We start from the raw sequence: 22,895 nt of genomic DNA on the forward strand, positions 1-22,895 counted from the left end.
TGAACGATGCGCGACTCGAACCCGCGACCTCTCGCGTTCCGTGCTAGCGCTCTTTTATTAAGCCGACCGTTCGAGTGAAGTATCGTTGATAAATCTTGTTTGTCTTGTTCAACTCTCAGGTCGTGGCTTCATCTACAGGATCTACTTTACAGTTGATAACCTGCTCAACCCCAATATTTGCATATTAGGAAATTGACTTGAGATGTCGCTCTTTCAAATCTATACAATGGTAACAAAAAAAGACAAATAATATATTATGTTCATCTATCTAATTCAAATTAGGATGCTTTGCTCACGGACGAGTAATAAAAGAAGGACTCCGCGCCGTGATATTAGCAAGTGAAGCACCGTTTGCTAGTGTGTGTGCGGTTACGGGGGATACTAGTTACATAATTTTTTCTCCCTTTAATAATCATATACGGCCACAAATACTTATATAGTATCGTTTTTATACATTTTCACAACCCACGACGGCATTTTAAAAATATTTTATTGAGACGCAAACTGATCTGTCACAGACGATGACAATTCTCATAATGGCCGCCTATCGGCCTGTAGTAGTGTAAGTGTGTGCGTGGGGCTATGTATTTACACGTTAATCGGCTTGTTTTGGTGCTACACTGTTATGTAAGGTGACACGGAGTCCTTATTTTTTTACTAGTCCGTGGCTTTGCTATTAAAATTACGATATGAGTTCTAATAAGTACTGTAATATACAGATATGCAATATAATGGTTTAATAGCTTACTTATGCGGTCGAAAGTTAATTGTACACTCGCTGAGACGATCGCGCGCGATAAAAAAAACACTGAAACAGCGATTATGTTCTAGTAGCCCGAACACACTCCCGGGGAAGAAAGTTTATATCTTATCATATATCATCTCATATATCATCTCATATATTTGTAGAACATACTATGAAACCGAACAAATGCCAACTGCTTAAAGTTTTGTGTACATAGATAAGTTTTTATTCGAATAAGTTCTATCTTTAAGCAGATTTTTGTGTACCAACCAACCAACCCGTAAAAATTCCACGTTCGCAACACACGCCACAAGTTAAGATATCATCCCCACCATTTGGACGTGTGGCGGTCCTCCACAGTGCGATTTTCAAGGAGCTTTCTTCTACGTACCTCAAAGCTGTGGAATGAGCTTCCTTGTGCGGTGTTTCCGGGACGATACGACACGGGTAATTTCAAAAAAGCGCGTACACCTTCCTTAAAAGCCGGCAACCCTTCTGTGATTCTTCTGGTGCTGCAAGAGAATGTGGGCGGCGGTGATCACTTAACACCAGGTGAACCGTACACTCGTTTGTCCTTTTCCAAAAAAAAAGATGTCTTGCCATAATAACGTCGATGATCAACCTCGTATCTGTCCACCATCGTTAATGACAAAGCTCATTATGTGATAACAACACAAAAACCTGAACCCAGTGACACGGAAGATATATTATCGCGCTGCGTGGAAACACGTTCGGCAGGTCAACGAATTGTGGAGATATTATATCTTGTTCCTATGCAACGAAACTTGCATGGTGCCACGTTATCATACCTATTTATAGAGGCTTGTATTTATATATCAGAGTATATATTACGTAGTGTTTGTTTTAACGTGCCAATCTTTGTATCTACTAATAGTACTACGATAGACTGGTATTTTAAAGTAACCATTAACTAATTAACTACCGCTGAACACATTAAGGCTGGGTTGCATCATATTAGCTGTAATAGTTAAGGTTTTAGTCAAATTTCACCTCTGGTCGGGTGCTCCCCAGTAGCAGCTTCTTCCATTTGCCCGCGTCCAACGAAGAGCGCTTCGAATCATCGACTATCAAGTCATCTCCGATCGGATTGAATCTTTGGCATTGCGTAGAGATGTGGGTTCTCTCTGCATCTTCTACCGCATTTATCACGGGGAGTGCTCAGAGGAGCTGTTCGGGTTGATTCCAGCGGCTGAATTCCACCACCGGACATTACGTGCAAAGTAATGTACCGTATCAAGGTGACGTTTGGCATTCTACAACCGCGTGTTTTGCGAGAAATTTCTTGCCTCGCACAGCCACTTTGTGGAATCAATTACCGTCTGCGGTTTTCCCGAACCGATACGACTTACGGCCGTGGCCGTTCCCAATATACTATCTAAAGATAGAGATAAATAACTACCTTCTACTGTCAGTAATTAGCTGTCAATAATCTGAAGCTGTCCCAATATTATCGGGTGATAAGTCATTCTTATCGCCTTATATTGGGACACGTCAATTGCAATTTCCATACAAACTTCTATCGCTGGTAAGCTATACGTCGTCCCATTGACAGACAGCGTGTGCGGATAAGGTGAGTTACCGTCGATAAGTTTATTGGGACAGAAAAGTCAACGATAGTTACGATTTTTATCTCAAGTAAGAGATAGACTAAATATTGGGAACGGCCGTTAGTCTACGCCTCTCAGCTGCACTAAAATATTGATTTTAATAGAGCAAGTGTTTGTTGAATGAAGCAACCAACTCTCCAACTACCAAGTCTCCGTAGATAGAGTTTTGTAAAACATTCAAGGGAGGGCGCTGAAACAATATTCGAACTTTGTAAATTAAGAATTCGCCCTCTTGGTTTTAATTATTTGATGTTATAAGCTATAGTCGCCATACACAAACTCTATAGACAGCTACACATGTGTAGCTTTTTATGAGATACGGCAGACGGACAGGGAGGCCGCAGTAACAGGGTCCCCGTTGGTTACTCTTCGGGTATCTTATCTGTATAATTGTGTATTGATAAGGCCGGAGTGTACACGACAAATTCACGGTAGTAACATTCGAGCACACGAACCGATCGAAACCGCAGACGATATGATAGTACTATCAATTAGAACACAACACACGCATTGGCAAATTACTGTATTGAGGCAGATAATTAAGTATTATTTTAAAGCGTCTGCTGCTTGAGCGGAATGAGTAAGTCACCATGAAATCAACATAAATAAAAATGAGATCAGCGGGAGGCTCCTTTGCACCGAATGCCGGCTAGATTATGGGTACCACAACGGCGCCTATTTCTGCCGTGAAGCAGTAATGTGTAAGCATTACTGTGTTTCAGTCTGAAGGGTGCCGTAGATAGTGAAATTATTGGGCAAATGAGACTTAGCATCTTATGTCTCAAGGTGACGAGCGCAATTGTAGTGCCGCTCAAAATTTTTCGGTTTTTCAATAATCCTGAGCGGCACTGCATTGTAATGGGCAGGTCGTATCAATTACCATTAGCTGAACGTCCTGCTCGTCTCGTCCCTTATTTTCATAAAAAAAAGATGGAAACAGCTTTACTACGAAGACGAGATTTTTGAGTTTTACTGTAGTATTATGACAAGTATGTAGTAGTGGAGGGATTTGATTTAACATACTTTTTTTATGACAGTCAGTTCAGCTGATGGTAATCGATACGCCCTGCCCATTACAATGCAGTTCCACTCGGGATACTTGAAAAACCCAGAAATTCTGAGCGGCACTACAATTATTGAGTCACCTTGGGACAAGATGTTAAGTTTCATATGCCCACTAATTTCAATAGCTACAGCGCCCTTTAGACGAAACTCGATAATGCAAACATATTTCTGTTTTAAAGCAGAAAAAGACGGTGGTACCCATAATCTAGCCGACATCCTGTAGCAGGAAAGCCTCCCTCAAAATGCCCTAAGTCGCATACAATCTAACCTACTAGTAAATGAAAAGCCCTTTTTTCCCTTCGGTTATAGTGTGAAAACTACTGAACTGATCGGAATAATACTTATACCATAAGATACGACATGTTTCGGAGATGATTTTAGTATATGATTAATGGTTGAAAATTTGTCTCTATATTTTTTTGCTATAGAAATATAAATTTGACCAATAATACAAGCTTTATTAGTTACATATTGCCAATATTTATATAAATACTAGCTGACCCAGCAAAGTTGTATTGCCGATATTAAAATCGCGATACAAAAGTAACTGTTGATCGTAGATGGGTGAAAATTTGAAGTTGTATGTATTTTTAATGCTGACTCATGATCAAACAAATTAAAAAATAAATAAAAAAAAAATTGTGTGGCCAATATACAGGGTAAAGTTAACTAGAATCAGGAAATAAATCAACTAAAATGTTTTATTTAAATTTTATTACAATGAACCGTCGGATTTTTCGTATGAACTGGACTCACAAACAAGAATCATTAAAGCAAAAATAACAATCGATCAATATTTCTTCATAAATTATGCCGATTGTTCTAAGAAATCGAATCGGTATCGCGTTAGGACATCACTAATTTAATGGCGGGGGCAAACTATGTAATGATTTCGTCGTGCTTTCTGGGCTGAGATCTATATAGCGTACTTAGACTTACGTTAAACTTAGCCGAGTGTGATAAAACGCGTACTTTTACATTATATTGGACTAACTTAGTTTGAGCTCAGGATAATTTCAACTGTCAAATGACTATAAAAACGAAATAAAAGATTATACTAAGCTTTTAGTTTAACGTAAGTAAACGTGCTCTGTGAACGGCTGGATCACTTGGCGTTGCGTAGAGACGTCGCTTCATTGTGTGTCTTCTACCGCATTTATCACGGGGAGTGTTCCGAAGAGCGTTCAACCTAATTCCTGCCGCCGAATTCCACCTTCGCACGACACGCCACAAGTTAGGATATCATCCTCACCATCTGGATGTGTGGCGGTCGTCCACAGTGCGGTTTTCAAGGAGCTTTCTTCCACGTACTACAAAGCTGTGGAATGAGCTTCCTTGTGCGGTGTTTCCGGGACGATACGACATGGGTTCCTTCAAAAAAAGCGCGTATACCTTCCTTAAAGGCCGGCAACGATCCTGTGATTCTTCTGCTGTTGCAAGAGATTGTAGGCGGCGGTGATCACTTAAAAACAGGTGACCCGTACGCTCGTTTGTTCTCTTATTCCATAAAAAAAAGTAAACTCTGAGCAAAGTCTAAGTAGGCTCTTTAGATCCCAGTGCCTCTTAACAATTTTATTCAACACAGCGCCCCTCAAACAGAAACACAAGTAATGTCTCAAGGCCTATCTATCCGGTATCCTGTGCAAAAAACCTCCCACTTCTGCGTAATAGATTACATAAATGCTAGGTTCTTGTTACTTATTGACTCGACTCTCTGCTATGTGGTATTTATCGCAGAGTAGAAAAAAGAGATTACTGATTACATTAATACATAATGTACCCTATTTGTATTCGCGCAAGATTCGTATTGTTTTGAAGCGGAATGTCTCGATGTAATCGACGTATTAGTCGACATGTGGTATTATATTAGTCTTTATTGATACTAATTGATTGTTTATTTTTTAATTAATATTAATTACCTGAATTAATATTACTCATACTTTTATAATATTATGTTTATGTCCGGCGCGAATAGAAATGCTTGCAGGTTTTTAACAACAAACATGATATCTTCTTGAACTTTATGAAGATACTAGCTGACCCGGCAAACGTTGTTTTGCCATATAAAGTATAATTCACGCGATAGTTTTATAAGTAATAAAATATTGCCTATATTATAGCCTGTACATCATTTTGTTCTATTGTCAATAGTTTTTGCAGCGCACGCAAAAATAGATTTTCGATTTTACACCTTGTGTTACAAAATAGCAATATTATTACGGATCCCTAATTTTGAAAAAAAAAACATAGCCTATAGCCTCGATAAATGGACTACCCAACACTGAAAGAATCATTCAAATCGGACCAGTAGTACCAGAGATTAGCGCGTTCAAACAAACAAACAAACACTGCAGCTTTATAATATTAGTATAGATTAAGAGAAAATTTTTGTGGTCATATTTCCATGCAAACTCTCTATTCTCGAATGTGGTCTCTTTGCTTGTAAGCCTTCCTTTTTAACTTCCCGCTAGTAAAATTGTTTTTTTTTTTAAATTGGAAAGTTATTGGTTTTACCCCGTTTGTCAAAAATCGAATTCTCATCAGATCTCGACTTTCTGAGGTCCTAGGAAACTTTCCTGACTACTCTCGCGAAGGTTGACACCTTGTGTGTGTGTGTGTGTGTTTATGCGTGTGTGTGTCTGTGTGATAATGTAAATGTGTGTAAATGTTTATATAATTCAGTTTAAAAAAATTTCTAAACGTTAGAAAAATCATAACTAATTTTGCAATATTGCTGTCGGATTTGTATACTACGCTTCTGTTTGCAGCTCATATGATTAAGCCGTCACACTCACAATAGATTCGCTTCCCTTCTCTATGTTGCTGTATCTCCGTTGGAGATGTTCTTTTCTCTCGCACGTCTTGTTTGTTTATACGCTAATATATTATTACAATGCAGTGCTGCTCAGGATTCTTGAAAAACCCAAAAATTCTGACCGGCACTACAATTGTGCTCGTCACCTTGAGACATAAGATATTAAGTCTCATTTGCCTAGTAATTTCACTAGCTACGGCGCCCTTCAGACCGAAACACAGTAATGCTTAAACATTTCTGCTTCACAGCAGAAATAGGCGCCGTTGTGATACCCATAATCTAGCCGGCTTCCTGTGCAAATGAGCTTCTCACTTTTGAGTAGCGCGATCACTCCGAGTATAATTTATCAGAGTAATATATTCACAATTATAATTATATAACTAAATGTTATTACTGTATGAATATATAACAAAAAATAGTTGTATTTCGTATTATTATATTAAATCAAGTTTCATTAACCTGGCCTTGACTATGTTTTTACTTCCGTCGTGTAGTTAAGCTCATGCCGGTTTTTTTTATTTCTCTTACCGCGGACTGGTTTTTATAATTTTTTACTTCTGCGGTGTTCCTTAAAGACTACGAACCAATATCGATCGTTTTTAGTTTTCGGCGTTTCACAACATTTTTTTCTGTTCTACTGGCTACGAGTCTCCGTAGTATGTTTAGGTACCGCCAGATCTCTCTGAACCTCTTTCACGTTTCGTATATCGTCTGATTGTTTAAAAAAATGTATTTGTATATGTAATTATGATTTTTTAAATTATTATTACTTAAAAAATATGAATATAAAAGAAAGACAGTATACAAATTAAATTTGAAATCAAAATTTATGAACGATGCGGGTCTTTAACCCGCGAGCTCTCAGGTTCCGTCCGAGCGCTCTTACCGACTGAGTCAACCGTTAAAACCAACGCATGGGTCGTAAATTTTGGTATATCAGCTCCTTCAGATTGTGTGGCTACATCCCTACAGGACTCAGATGCTCATTTATATTCTTATTTTTAAAGTAATAATAATTTTCGGAGCAGCATCGCCCTCGTCACTTTGAAACATAAGATGTTAAGGCGAAGGGTAAACAGAAAACACGCAAACAAGGTGTTTTTAGACAAGTTTTGTGGTGAAAATATAGCATTTTGACCTATGATCACTACTTTATCCTATTACACATACCCTTAAGTCTTACCTGTAGGTTGCTAATGCTTATTGTTGGTTAAAGTTAGCACTCCAGAGCTATCATGAACCACCATTTTTGTTTGCAGTTAAACAAGTTTTTTCTCGGCATCATGCATTTGTTTAGTATACTACTATCATAAAAGTTGTTCTTATAGATTTTACTTTTTTATGTAGGTACATTTATTAAGATTAGTAATCAATAATGAGGATTGTAAGCAATTAAACAGTATGCGCCTGTTAAAATATTAAATTTTCGACGCAAGAATTTTGGAAATATTGGCTTTGTTTTATAGGAGCCGTGAACTCATATCGCTCAAGGTCGCCGGCATTTAGGGTCGCCTTAAATCTCATTAATCCGGTAATTTCACTAACCCTTGCACTTCAACCCGAAATGACTTTTTCACGGATGAATATTATGCCGTTGTGGTACCCACCTAGCCTGCATGATCTGGAGCCTCCCACTTGTGCGTATTATGTATGATAATTAAACGTATAAAAAACCGTATGTAATCACATCGCTACTAATTTTATAAATGTGAATATAAGTTTGTTTGTTACGCTTTCACGCCGAAACCAGTGAACCGATTTTCATGAGCTTTAGTACAGGGACAGACAGGAGGTTGGGAAAGGACATAGGCTACCTTTTATCGCGAATAAAAGGCTTGGCGGGGTTGAAATTGGGGGTGGAAATTTGTATGAAAGTTCGTCAGTATCGAAGATAACGCCATGAAAATTTACATTTAGGCACTTGATAAGTAATAAATAAATATTTGTTCTAGCTTTTTTTAAATGTAGACCTGTGCGGGGATGAAAAAGGAGGATGAAAGTTCTATACGCGCACTAAGTCGCGGTTAAAAACTGGTAACAAATAAAATGACTGTAAACTACACGACTGTTATATTATAACCTACCTAATACCTATGTTTAGTCATTATGGTTTTTCGGCATTTTTTATTTGAATACTGAGTCAACACAATCTTAAAGATTCTACCTAATTATTATCGCCGTTGTGACGTCACTCGACCGCGTACTGTTGTACGGTTAGCAGAAACGTGACACTTACGTTAAATTTTTAAACATATTTCTATGAAACACTTTTAAAGGTTTAAAACGCGTGTAATTGTAACTGTTTTTAAATTAGCTAATTAATTAATTAACCCGACGATTCAAGACCTTTCCATATCTCGTTTTCAGGGTGACTGCAGTCCCCCAGAAAAGAAGAAAAGAACTTTTACGCAAACATCTAATGTAAAACAGTTACAATTACACGCGTTTTATTACCTTTAAGAGTGTTTTATTTAAATGTGTAACACAATTAATCAAAGAAAATACTAAACATATTTCTCTCAGACAGCTTGTATAAATGTGATTAATATAACAATATTAAGATTATACAATAGGCATCTTCAGGACCGAGTCTCTTGCGAGATTTTGGCGAGACAACACGTCCCGAGGATGCCTCGTGTAGAGGAGAAACACGTGTCGAATTGTTTAAAAACAAATAATGGCCGAATTAACACTATAGAAAGCTTAAATCATTTTTGTAATTATAGATTTCCGCAAAGTAACGCCTACTTCAATGAATTTTCTTTAATGTAGATTGACTTTCTCTACTAAGTAATATTTTTCTGGCACATTGGTTCCTTTTGTTTGTCTCCAACGCTGAAGTGCTAAATTAACAGTTTCTTCTGCTGTGACCCGTTATAAATTTTAATAAGCTGGTCCGCATGTAGAACATTTTTATTTACTTTCTAATTTTCAACTACAATCAAAACATTCACAATATAAATTTTCAAACAAACTAAAACATGACGACCTTTATAGCCGAATGGTTAGCGATCCTACCTACTAAGCTAGAGGTCCCGGGTTCGAATCCCAGTAGGTGCAAGCATTTATATGATGAATATGGATTTTTGTTTCCGAGTCATGGATGTTTAAATGTATTTATGTGTGTTTATATGTATTTATGTATGTTTAAGTAAGTATATTGTATTAAATATATCATTGTCTTGTAACCCATAACACAGGCCATATATGCTTAACTTGGGGCAAGATAATTTGTGTAAAAAGTGTGTCAATATTATTATTATTATTATAAAACAGATAGTACAGATAGATAGTAGTAGTAGTAGACGGTAGCAGAGTTTAACAAATATTAACGAACACATTAAAAAAAGTATGTGTGTAGTTATGTATGCACGCAAGAAGTTATACTTCTTTGGCCTAACAAAGCAAAAACCCTTAAAATTATTTCTTCCTCGTGCTATACTACGTTTGTAGAAAGAACAGTATTGTAAAAATCTTGCAACGATGGCTTTGACATTTAATTATTAAATAACAAATATGGCTGTACGGGCTTGCACCCTTTGCCAATCCTAATAATGGACGAAGGAACCAAAAAAAAACGAATGGCACAAGCGTCAGAAAGGGAATTAACCCGTTACTTTTGTGTTACAGTGATGCGCGCGATCTTAAAATTTCACTCTTATTATATTTTCATAACGCGCCTAAAGAAGTATTACTTCAAAAATATTCGACGATTAAATACGGTAACAAACAAAAAAAAAACAATTGTCAAATGATTTCCCGCCAATTGTTTTTTTTATTACTAGAATTATTAGAAGGTTGCAACGTTTCAAAAAATATAACGTTCGAAATTGAAATACTTAGTTTCGATAAGCTAGAAGTGCATAACTTTTAGTGTGCCCCATGTAGATATCTGTAGATATCTTAATATATAAATTACGTGACAAGTTGTTTGTCCGCGATGGACTCCTAAACTAATGAACAGATTTTAATGGGGATTACTTCATGGAGTGCAGTTTGGTCCAACTTGAGAGATAGGATACTTTTTATTTCGATTTGCGACCTATAATTATTTTTATTTTCAATATTTGTTTTGTATGGACATATTTTCTGTGAGAGTATTTATTGACGCACGCTTTGACAGTTCTGCTGTGAAACAATTTCATTGCAGGGGGCATTTTTTACGAAATAAATCTTGATTTTTTAAATATTCTTGGCAAATTCCTATAACATAGTATTTTTCTTTTATTATCTACAGAACAACGTCTGTCGGGCCAGCTAGTAGGTATATAAAAACGTATTGCACAGTGTACACGAAGCTTGATTAAGGAACCGGATCTTAATTAAAATTGATCTATTTATAGCGACACATATACGCAGTTTCAACAATTGTATGTAATTAACGCCTGCATTTTAAGGGTCTACCAGACTAGCACTACTTCTGCATTTTAAGGGTCTACTACTACCTTGCGCCTCGTTTTATAGCTGCTAAAAACTTAAACTTCTAAAAAAGCGGCCAAGAGCGAGTCGGACTCGCCCATGAAGGGTTCCGTAGCAGCAAGTAACATAATATAAAAGTTCTTGTAGTTGGATGTAACGATTAAAAAAAACTACTTACTAGATCTCGTTCAAACCAATATTTGGGGGAAGTTTGCATCATTTTTATCTTATCATATATCATTCTCTTTCTTTGGAAGTGACGGTGTGGGGGGGGGACCAAATTTCTTCCCTCCTTTGGAAAAAAATTATATTGGAAACCTCAATATCATTTTTGAAGACCTTACCTCAAAATTTTTGAGTTTCAGTTCGCAGTATGGGGAACCCCCAAAATTTATTGTTTCTTTTCTATTTTTCAATGAAAATCTTAATGCGGTTCACACAATACAAAGTTTTAACAGTATAGTTTCGGAAAAAACTGGCTGTGACATACGGACGGGCAGACAGACAGGCATGACGAATCTATAAGGGTTCCGTTTTTTGCCATTTGGCTACGGAGCCCAAAAAAGGAGTATTTTTATTTAAAATATGCCATCAATATCTTCTCATTAACTTTCTTGTCCTCTTCCTTAACTACAAATAGGTTAAATAGGATAGAACAATGGATATACAACTTCTAACTAAACTTTACCTAAAAATTACCTTGACAATGACTCGCATATTAATTGTTAAAAATTTACATAGCCCAAAGTTCAAGTGACTGTTTGTGATGCCCCAATGCAAACATAATATGCTTTTTTTTAATATAACTGACACCTGTTAAAGAGAATTTTTGTAAATCATTACTCATTTTTATAGTAATTACTAACTGACCCAGCAAACGTTGTATTGCCGATATTAAAATCGCAATACAAAAGTAACTGTTGATCGTAGATGGGTGAAAATTTGAAGTTGTATGTATTTTTTAATGCTGACTCATAATCAAAAATATTAAAAAAAAAACGTGTGGACCACCCTTAACATTTAGGGGCATGAAAAATAGATGTTGTTCGATTCTCAGACCTACCCAATTAGCACTCAAAATTTCATGAGAATCGGTCAAGCCGTTTCGAAGGAGTTTAACTACAAACACCGCGACATTAGAATTTTATATATTAGATTTGATTGTACTTAAAATTTCATTTGTGTCGATATTCTTCGCATCGGCCCATAAATTTTGGCACATATTATCTTTTTTTATATATTTGTAAATATTCCCAGGAATAAACTTAAAATATAAATCGATTTTCATTCGAAATTCACTCAAAGGGTCGATGATTAAAAGTTATATTTATTTTTGTATTCATAATTTATTTTTTTCTTTCCAGCTGGACAATCTATTGAGGCCTTGCGCAGACCTAGGTATACAGGCGGACCCGCTCATAGAGTGGAGATTCGATGCGAACAAGGAGGTAATTCATTCAAGGAGTACTCATAATATAGCTGAAATCTTGTCAAATTCAAATTCAAATATTTTTATTCAAAATAGGATGTGACATCACTTATTGAAAGTTCAAAAGCTACCGCCAATTCCAAAATGAATGCCTCAGGCCTGAGGAGAACGGGCGCAACAAACTCAGCGGGCTTTTTTTTTCATCAAAAAATATGTTTACAAAGTAACATTGTACAATTGAACTTATTATTTAATAGCCTGAGGGCGGTCGCTCGATTCCCAATTTGTGTATCATTAAGAAAGTCATTTATGTTATAGTAACCTTTACCACACAAACGTTTTTTAACAATTCTTTTGAATAACGTAATACTTTTGTTTTGAACATTTTCTGGGATCCTGTTGTAAAAGCATATTTACATCGCCCCACAAAAGACTTGCTAACTCGACTTAGCCGAGTAGTAGGCATTACAAGCTTGTCTGTTCCTGGTGTTAACATTATGGTTATGACAGTTTCTGGCAAATTCACTTATGTGCCTATGAACATACATTACATTATGAAGATTATAGTGAGAAGCAACAGTCAAGATGTTGATTTCTTTAAATTTTGCTCTCAATTATTCCTTAGGGCCTAGGTAATAAATAAATTATAATAATTAAATTAAAATAATTAAATATTAAATTATAAATAAATTAAATAGCGCGAAAATCAAAGATAAAAATAGTTTATTCCTTTTATATGTTATTCTTAGATTTTCCTTTGATGCACTCGAGTACCACACGGTCAAATTAAATACTTTATTTATTTAAGGACAATCAACAGGTTACAATTATTAATCGTTATTAAACTAAACAAATTGTGATACATATTATTGTTAAATTGTAGACTCACTTATAGATTGCCACGGCTTGCAAAAGAGATACTAGTTAGAAGCAGAAAAAATGAAAAAGAAAGGGGATAATTTATTATAATGTTACGTACACACAAAGTAACTAGCGCCATCTAGCGTTAACCAGTAAAAGAACCACTCAAAGATCAAAGACAACATGAAACCCCCTACTCAATACTAGATGGCGTTAAAGGAACTACTGTGGAACTATATATACTACACTTCGAACCCTAACACGTAAAAATAAGATCCATCAAGCTGTAACAGTCAACTAGCTGGTTCTAGTACAATGAACAAACAACATACAATTATAGGTAACTTAAAAATAAAATAAAAATAAAACTAGTAAGAATAAAATAATATAGATAATAATACTAAAAAGATTATTTCGTCATTAAATTGTGATAGAAAGTGGTTCGTTAGTTTCTTTTTGAGTTTAGGAAGACTGTCACTATGTCAATATCGAGATCTTTATTTATACTACTAGTGGACCCGACAGACGTTGTCCTGTACACACGTCTTAAATTTGAAAAATCGGTCCAGCCGTTAGGAGGAGTTCACTAACATACGCATGAGCAGGAGAATTATATAATATGGACGGAATTGAGAATCTAAACCAATCTCAAATTCACTGGAACACACAAAAATATCATCAAAATCGGTCCAGCCGTTTAGGAGGTAGTTCAATTGTGAATCTAAACCATCCTCGAATCCACCTGAAGACACACAGAAAGTTTCAACAAAATCGGTCCAGCCGTCTAAGAGGAGTTCAGTGACATACACACGCACACAAGAAATATATATATTAAGATTACTAGCTGACCCAGCAAACGTTGTATTTTTTATTTTATTTTATGTATTTGGAGAAAAAAAATAGAACAATTATCTAAAATCTAAGTACAAATAAGTGGCTTATAATATATAATGCTAAAACAATTGTTCCTTAGAAATTTCTCACTAAGACTTAAAGTTTCTAATGTGACAAGGACAGTTTAACTAACTAAATATTACTGAAAAAGAACATTAAAAAAACACTAATGTTACAGAATTTATGAGCTTCATTTAAGATCATGTATTGCAGTAATTCTCTTGATTATTACATTTTTAAATTGTGCTAAATTCATTATATTAAAATCTATATCAATATCAACAGAGAATTTTTTTTTATTGAATGAATTCATGAGTCTATTAATTGGAGCGCGGAAACCTGCATTTGTGCGACATCTGTTAACTATGAATGGTTCTTGTGATCTAGTACCAAGTATTGCCATACAAAGTAATAAAAAAATTCAATAATAAAAATCTTTGGGGTATAAAAACAGATGACGACCGATTCTCAGACCTTTATCGTAGTAAAATAATCATTATATTCGATTGCTATCTTGCAACTCTATGGCGTATCTGTGTATGGAAGAGAACAATATTAAAATCGCGATGCAAAAATAAGTGTTGCTCGTAGACCGGTAAAAATTTGAAGTTGTATGTTTTTGTAATGTTAAATCATAATAAAATAAAAATAAAAAAAATTGTCCAACAATTAAAAATGTTAAGGGTGAACAACCCTTATCACTTAGGGGTGTGAAAAATAGATAGTAGCCGATTCTCAAAACTACTGAATATGCATATAAAATTTGGTAAAGATCAGTAAAGCCGTTTCGGAGAAGTAAGGTAACTAACATTGTGACACGAGAATTTTATATATAAGATCTATATAAAGTTAACATCCTATTGATAGGTCCCCAGATCCCCAGGTTTGTTTTTGAGACGCCAGCTTTGAAAGGCATATAGTTTTTTACACGACTATACGGCCTTGGAGTTCTTACAGAGATTTTATACTTTTGTGGTAGAAACTTTTTATTTTTTCTTTTATTATTCGCCATCTTGTTTTTACTTATTAACTATTGCGGTTTATGAGACACACGGGCAGACGGATAGCGGTGTCTTAGTGTAGTGAGACAACTACGTGCGCGACCGTCTCGGGGTGACAGACGGTGAGGGAAGAGCAACGTGTAAGACTGCCGAAACCAGCTACGGAGCAAGCGCGCATTTAATTGAACATTTTCTAAGTAGTTGCACTCTTTCATCAAATACACCTACGAGTGCGATAGAAAGAGACGACATGCGGAAATCTACTTCAGTTCGAATTAATATGTAGGCGTTTTTTATTCCAGTAAGGTAGTGCTTGCCAATGTAATATCGATAAAATATCGATAAATGAAAAAAGTGTGAATATAAGAAAGAATGAAGAAACATGCTGTTGGGTAAAATTAATGTAGGTCTTGGTATTAAGATTGAATGTATGGATTATAGGACAAAGTCTTTATTTGCTTGTTAAATTATAAATGTTACAATAAATAAATCTCAATTTTTAATACGAAATATAAATTATAAGATCTTATTTTCACACTTATTTACACGCATAATATACATAATATTGCACATTTTAAACTACAAACTGATTAACAATCACTTAAATTATTCAGGAGTTTTCGGCGGAGGACACGGATCTCTTGACGTTGATGGTTAATGTACAGCACATTGAAGGTGTCTAGGGATAAGTCGAGGCTTTCTTTGTGAACCTAATATTTTTTTTCTGGCTAACTTTGAAGAACTTTCCTGCAATTCACTGCTTTACATATAAAAGGTTAAAGGCTGGCAAACGCTCCTGTGATTCGTCTGGTGTTGCAAGAATCAATTAACACCAGCTAGTAGTAGTACGCTCGTTTGTCCTCTTTTCCCATAAAAAAGGTACCTATACAAAAATAATATTTTGTGTGTAAAAATTTATGGACTACAAGATTTATATTTATGACAGTTGAACCAGTAGTTTACAGATAAATAAAAATGTTTAACAAAATAAAAAATGTTTTTAAATAACATAAAAACCGTTATATTGGCTTTGTGTTTGTATTATTATTTATATAAGGTAATCTCCGGAACGACTGAACTAATTTTGATTAGACATTCCGGTGAAATAATAACTAAACTGTAATAAAGAAATAACACATAACAATTTCAATTAGATATCCATTGCGATTCGCGTAGGTTAGAAAAGTCAAACTAGCGCTGTACAGCTCCACTTATTGTTACTTTTCTAGGCTTGATAATTGCTGTCACCCCGAAAGACGGTCGCGCACGAAGTTGTTGGACTATAGTAAGGTTTTGTGTCGGGGAAGGCACTTATAGGATATAAGTTATCACGGGCTACTATCCGCAACTCGACGACTATGGCGCGCTTATTTTGCTTGGTGAGGTGAGCGGCTAATCTTGCCATCCCAGCTCCTCAAGGTAGTTAATCAAACCTCTGATGTCACCCATGACCTCGGGGAGAGTCCTCGGTGACCTCAGGTCTGGTATGTGGCCACACTCCTACAGTCCAAAATGATGTGTGCGGCCGTCTCTTCTGCCTCCATGCAGGCTCTGCACAGCGGGCTGTCGGTGTCACCTATACTAAACAGATGTTTGTTAAAAGGGCCGTGACCCAGGGAAGGCACTTATGACGATATGACTATCTTGAGGTTTTTTGAGAATCTTTTCGTTATACGTATATTATTTTAATTGGGCAGATAGAGCACGTTGTGTTGGGGAGGGGTGCCCCAGGCGGCTCGTGGCATACCTTCCCCCCGGACGTGCGTACACTGTCCCCGGCCGCCTGGCTCACACTGCCCCCACACTGCGGCGGTAGCACCGAGCGACTGTCGGCACGCGCAGTTGCCGCCTACTGCCGCCGATACGTGCACTCGTGTCATCTACAGGTACGAGCAAACAAATAAATCATAGGCTACACGACCACTGCAATCAACAGAGTCCAAACATATTCAATAACAAGCTTTCGTTACGGAATACCGACTACTGGGAGTCATTCTATGCTTTTATCGCAGAATACAGGACAAACCAGAACTGTGTTCAACGACATTTCTCCGCAGCGTTCAAAATAACTCCCTTTTCGCGCCTCTAACGACCGTTCCCAATATTCAGTCTATCTTACTTGAGAAAAAAATCGTACTTTTCTGTTCCAAAAAACTTATCGAAGGTAACTCACCTTATTCGTATACGCTGTCTGTCAATGGGACGACCGCGACGTATAGCTTATCAGCGATAGAAGTCTGTATGGAAATTGCAATTCACGCGTCCCAATATAAGGCGATAAGAATGACTTATCGGGTATATTGGGACAGCTTCAGATTATTGACAGTAGAAGGTAGTAATTTATCTCTATCTGTAGATAGTATATTGTGAACGGCCGTAAGACTATGGCAGATACTTAGTATAAACAGTACGCTTGTCGGCCATTTCTAATCGATAATTTACACCACCTCACTATTGAGCGCGATAACGATTTCTGGTTTGTTCTGTATTCTTGAAGCGTACCTGTTTTGAACACGTTATTATAAGCCTGTCATATATTGCATACTCTTCGGAAATACAGTCCACCGGACTATTAGATCATGTTAGATCGTAAACACTCTCTCCTACCCCCAAGCACGCAGCCAATCCGAGACTCGAGTCTCCTTAATAGAGACAATAATAATAGTGCTAATGGACACTAATTTAACTAATTTCTTATTTTTAGTCTACTTAGGGGCTGTTTCACAATGTCCAAGTAAAGTAGCAGATTGTCAAAGGTTAGAAAAACTAATTGCTACATAAAAGTTCCAGATATAACAGATTGCGTTTCACAATATATTTGATTTCTAGATGAATTATCTGGCAGATCGGTCTGGCAACATCACAATGAAAATTTTATTCCATATCATACAGTTTTCATAACATATATAATTTCTACTACTGTGACTGCATTTTTACATTGTTGTACACGCCCCCCCCCACCAGTGACAGATAACGCGTCATATAAAACTTTTCTTATTAGCATCTAACCCACACACAATCCAATAGGTGCCCACGACGCTCGAGTAATAATTAAATCTCGAGTTTAATCTCTTGAGCTACCCAACCATTATATAAATCGATATTATTCTGTCGAATGCATGTCACCCTGTCCATCACTATAATATCTGCTACTACTGCACATAACTATGATATCTGCTACTAAATACATCATATATTTTTAATGGACCTTACCTGCTAGATAACGCATATGATGTCTTTATTCGATAGGTAAGTAGCTAGTAGCCTATTAGGAACTTATTTGTACATTGTGAAATAGCTGAAATTAACTTAAAATTTAATTGCTTATTGGACTAAGACAAGATTGTAATTAAAATGATAAAAGTCAGGTTTTTATCATAATAGGAAAACAAAATAGGGCCTAGACGCCGTTAGGGTGATATATTTTTTTTTTGGATTTTATGGCCTTGGTAACGAGACCTTTAAGCCATGTCTTTTTTCGGTCGTAAGGTTGAGAATTGAACAGCCGGTCTTATAATAAACACAAAGTTGTGTTTTCCCACAGCGGTACTTCCGATGCAACGTCGTGGTGAGCAGCGTGACACCGGTGTCCCGCGTCAGCCCGCCCTGCTGTCCCGCTTGCCCGAGAAACGCCGCCTTCTGTGTCACGGGGTACGTGACGATAATAATATGCCCTCCAAAGTTTTCTTATATATCACCAAATTTTAATGAGCAAAAAACGTCGGGCTATGTATTGTAAAACGACGACCCATATACCCGAATGGCTAGTGACCCTCTCTACTAAGCTAGAGGTCCCGGGTTCGAATCCAGGTAGGTGCAATCATTTATATGATGAATATGGATGTTTGTTTCCGAGCCATGGATGTTTATATGTGTTTATGTGTGTTTAAGTAAATATATTGTATTAAATATATCGTTGTCTTATACCCATATTTACAGGCTATGCCTAGTTTGGGGCAAGATAATTTCTGTAAAAGTGTGTGTGTAATTTGTGTGTAAATATTATTATTATTAGTAATAAAAATAAAAGATAATGCAACCTGTACAGAACTTCTTAAGGGAGGATTACTTTATTAGCGATACAAATTCATTTCAGCACTGGTTGACGATTTCCCAAGAGATTCTTCGACACCGTTTCACAAAATATAGTTCTTGCACACTTCTTCCTTGGCCCTAAAAAAAGGGGCCCCTGTGACACCCACCTTCCTTGCGGAACTTGCGTGTTCCTTGCGGAAAAGAAGTGCTCGCCGATTTACGATGTTCATAGAAGTCTGATATCGTCTCCTTTTTTAATTGACACTATAACCAGTGAGACGACTTTTTAGTTTCGAGTGCTCGAATTGACAGACGAATGGCCGATATTACACGCAGAAAATTTAATATAATAACCCCCTTATTCATAATAGTCTGCTAACTTAAAGCATTGCTAATTCTCACTCTGTCTTCTTCTATTGACCTAAGTCAGAATGAGAAAAAACACTCCTTAGTGGCTGTTTAAAGTTAGCGGACCATTATATATAAGGTGGTATAAGTTTACTTTCGTGTTTATGCGAAAATTATCGTGGAAAATCATGATGTGAAAAACTCAAAAATCGCCTAACTGGGCTGTGATTGTTTGGACTCACATGGATATCACATTATATATATAATTCTTCTGTACGTGTGTTGTCAGTGAACTCCTCCTAAACGGCTGGACCGATTTGAATGATTTTTTTTTGTGTGTGTTCAAGTGGATTCGAGGATGATTTAGATTCACGATTGAACTTCCTCCTAAACGGCTGGGCCGATTTTGATGATTTTTATTGTGTGTTCCAGTGAATTTGAGAATGGTTTAGATTCTCAATTCGGTCCATATATAAATCTCCTGCCCATGTGTATGAGTGTTAGTGAGGTCGTCTTTACGGTTGGACCGATTTTTCAAATTTAAGACGTGTGTACAGGACAACATCTGTCAGGTCCGCTAGTATTATATAAATATGGACACACTTTTACACAAATTGTCTTGCCCTAAACTATGGGTACACGGCAACGATTTATTTAATACAATATACTTACTTAAATATACATAAATACTTATAAACATCCATAACTCGGAAAAAACATTCAAATTCATCATATAAATTGTTTGCACCTACCGGGATTCGAACCCAGGACCTCTAGCTCAATAGGCAGGGTCACTAACCACTGGGCTATAGGGGTCGTTAATATGACAAGGTTAAGATTGCAAAAATGGAACATATCCTAATCTAACTTACGTTTTCATTTATTTCTGCAATTAAAATCTACAGTGCACAGTATATTGTTTCTATCAGATATGACAAATGCGAGGGTCGCGGGTTCCGGTACCTCTGCCGCCGTGTCGTGGTCGCGTGCGGAGCGAACGAGCGTCCCAACTCGCTGTGCGACAGCGTCGCCTCGTTTGCTCTGCACTCTTTACACGAGCTCGAGTCAGCGTTGCGTTCTAACGGTGAGTAACTCAGAGACTTTCTTCAAACGGATGATATAATGTTGTACTGAATTTCATTACAACACTCGTTTGGATGATTTAATGGTTATTACAACATTGGGTGTTTTAAATTTGCCAATAAGCTAACTGTTTTAGAATCTTTAATAGAGGATTTAAAACACGGGTGTAGATAAATATGATTACAAAGTTAGACGTCAAAAATAATTTGATTATTATTTGACAGTTCCCGAGCCAAATAAGAACATCCTGGTTGTGGGTTCGGGAGTGAGCGCGGCCGATGCGGTACGGATGTCGTTGGCTGCGGGATTCAACGTGTTGCACGCACACCGCGCGCCGGCCGAGTCTCTGGCCAAACTATCGCCCCTCACCTACCCGGACTACTGCCGCGTGAGTGACCTCACTTGACACCTTGTACACCACTACTAACGTCTAAAAAATTGAAACATAAGCATCAATTACTGACAAGAACATAAACAAAATTTGAGACACACACACACACACAGTTGAATGTACGCTCAAGTAATCAACTCGTTTTTTGTGAGTTTGCTAATAATCGTGTCATAAGCCATCGGAAGTGCCTAGCCTGTGCAACTAAGGCTACTACTACAGAGGGTAGGTCACAAAACTTTCTGGTATTATATATTTTGAGACTTGATTAAACGATTATTATTATTATTACCGGCGCTACCGTCTAGTCTTGCATTTTGTAGTTTGGATGGTGATACATTTTAATAATAGAAGTAAGTAGGTAACCCTTGCGAATACTTTGCACTCAATAAAAGTTTAACTGAAAGAATCTAATGAGAATCATCTTGAAATCATCCATACGTATTATTGTAAATTAAAAAACAACAAATTAGTTTATTATATTGTAAAATGCAATCTGGGCTATTAATAGAAATGTTAACTGGAATGTTAATTTTATGAGCAATTATGAAAGTTATTGTGAGCCGACAAAAAAACACCTTTTAGATATAAATAAACATTGTTTGACCTTAATTTAAATTTAGAAGTAGAAGATAACTTAAAGCGATTGCTATTTTATTTCCAGGTATACAAAATGATGTGCGACGGCCCTTCAGCCAAGCATCCTAACTACACGCCGTACCCCGACCATGCTATCGTGGATGTCTCACACCTCGACCCGCAAGAAACTCCTCCCAAGCTGACACACCATCTGGACGACGATATACGCCCAAAGAGAGTCAAACTTCTCAACCTTGTCACAAACCAAACCACCGAACTTACAGTATTCATCATCGCAGTGTTTATCGGATCGAAACCAGACTTATTCTTTCTTCAAACCAACTTCGATATCAACAACATGGACGTCAAAAAGTGTAAATGTCATGAGAAAAAGATTGATGATAGCAAATGCTTCTTCAAAAACCATTGGCATTATTTCAAATCAGTTCTAGGGCAAAGCATTCAGAGTTGCAAGTCGCGCTATTTGAATTATACCGAAATAAATGGCAACATTGATACAAAGTGTGAATTACCCGATTGTCAGAACAGAGACAACTGCACGTGCGAAACGAAAGCGAAAAATGGATTGGCCGTGAAAGAATGCAAATGCGAGGTTATTCCATATTCAAATTTTACGAGGGAAAATACTTGTCAATGTCAAACGGCTAACCCTTATAGCAGCGGCTTGGGCTTCGGTGTCGATCCTAAAAAGCCAGTAGATGGAAGATCAAATCCAGTAGCCATAGATAAAAGTACTCATGAAATGTTAAATGCGCCCAAAGGAATGTATGCTTTAGGACCTTTGACCGCTGATAATTTTATCAGGTTCATCCCTGGAGGCGCATTGGCTATTGTTTCACAAATACATAAGGAAATTAAAGCAGAACAGTGATATTATTACAGTTATAAATTGTGATTAAACTTATTTTTTTTTAATAAATTATTTTTTTACTTAGTAGTGATTTATCCTTATATTCTTAGTATGTATTTTCTTTAAAGATACTTTATTTCGTTTATGAAGCTATCCCTTTATATGAGTCATTACTATTTACAGTATATATAGATTTTTTAAGCGGCAAATCGCCCGTGCGAAGTCTAACCACGTCCACGTTGTCGAAAGCTGCTCTTGGTAACTTCAACCAGCCGTCCATGCCGCAGTTGCACATGAGGAATGACACACTGGCCCATACGGCAAAAGAGAAAGCCGAGCTCCTGTGCGCTCTTTTCGCCTCCAACTCGACTCATGACGACAACGGAAAAACACCGCCGACCATCCCGCGGTGTCAGAGCTCTATGCCTGAAGTACAGTTCAGACAGAAAACTGTTAGGCGAGCTCTGTTTTCGTTGGACGTCAGGAAGTCGAGCGGGCCGGATGGCATTTCTCCAATCGTGCTTAGAATGTGTGCCCCTGAGTTGACGCCGGTGCTAACGCGTTTATTCCGGCACTCTTATTCCAAAGGCGTAGTCCCTGAGTCATGGAAGTCAGCCCTTGTCCATCCGTTCCAAAAAAAAGGAGACAGTTCGGATCCGGCGAACTACAGGCCTATTGCTATCACCTCCCTGCTCTCCAAAATCATGGAGAGCATAATTAGCCGCCAGCTTTTA

At 37.0% G+C, this 22,895-nt stretch overlaps 1 protein-coding gene across 2 annotated transcripts in view; it reads left to right on the forward strand.

The window, feature by feature from the left end:
- The window catches only part of LOC126969984 (oxidative stress-induced growth inhibitor 1-like), a 79,459-nt gene extending 57,214 nt beyond the window's left edge, over positions 1 to 22,245 (forward strand). For both annotated transcript variants that reach the window (XM_050815641.1, XM_050815642.1), the window contains exons 5-10: positions 12,037 to 12,120; positions 16,555 to 16,743; positions 18,402 to 18,508; positions 20,170 to 20,324; positions 20,548 to 20,711; positions 21,376 to 22,245. In XM_050815641.1, the coding sequence (XP_050671598.1) occupies positions 12,037 to 12,120; positions 16,555 to 16,743; positions 18,402 to 18,508; positions 20,170 to 20,324; positions 20,548 to 20,711; positions 21,376 to 22,182 (1,506 nt within the window). In that variant the 3' untranslated portion in view covers positions 22,183 to 22,245. The remainder of the gene's footprint in view (positions 1 to 12,036; positions 12,121 to 16,554; positions 16,744 to 18,401; positions 18,509 to 20,169; positions 20,325 to 20,547; positions 20,712 to 21,375) is intronic.
- Positions 22,246 to 22,895: the final 650 nt, after the last annotated feature.

Source organism: Leptidea sinapis, chromosome 19 (genome assembly GCF_905404315.1).
Source record: "Leptidea sinapis chromosome 19, ilLepSina1.1, whole genome shotgun sequence".
NCBI classification, from domain to species: Eukaryota; Metazoa; Arthropoda; class Insecta; order Lepidoptera; family Pieridae; genus Leptidea; species Leptidea sinapis.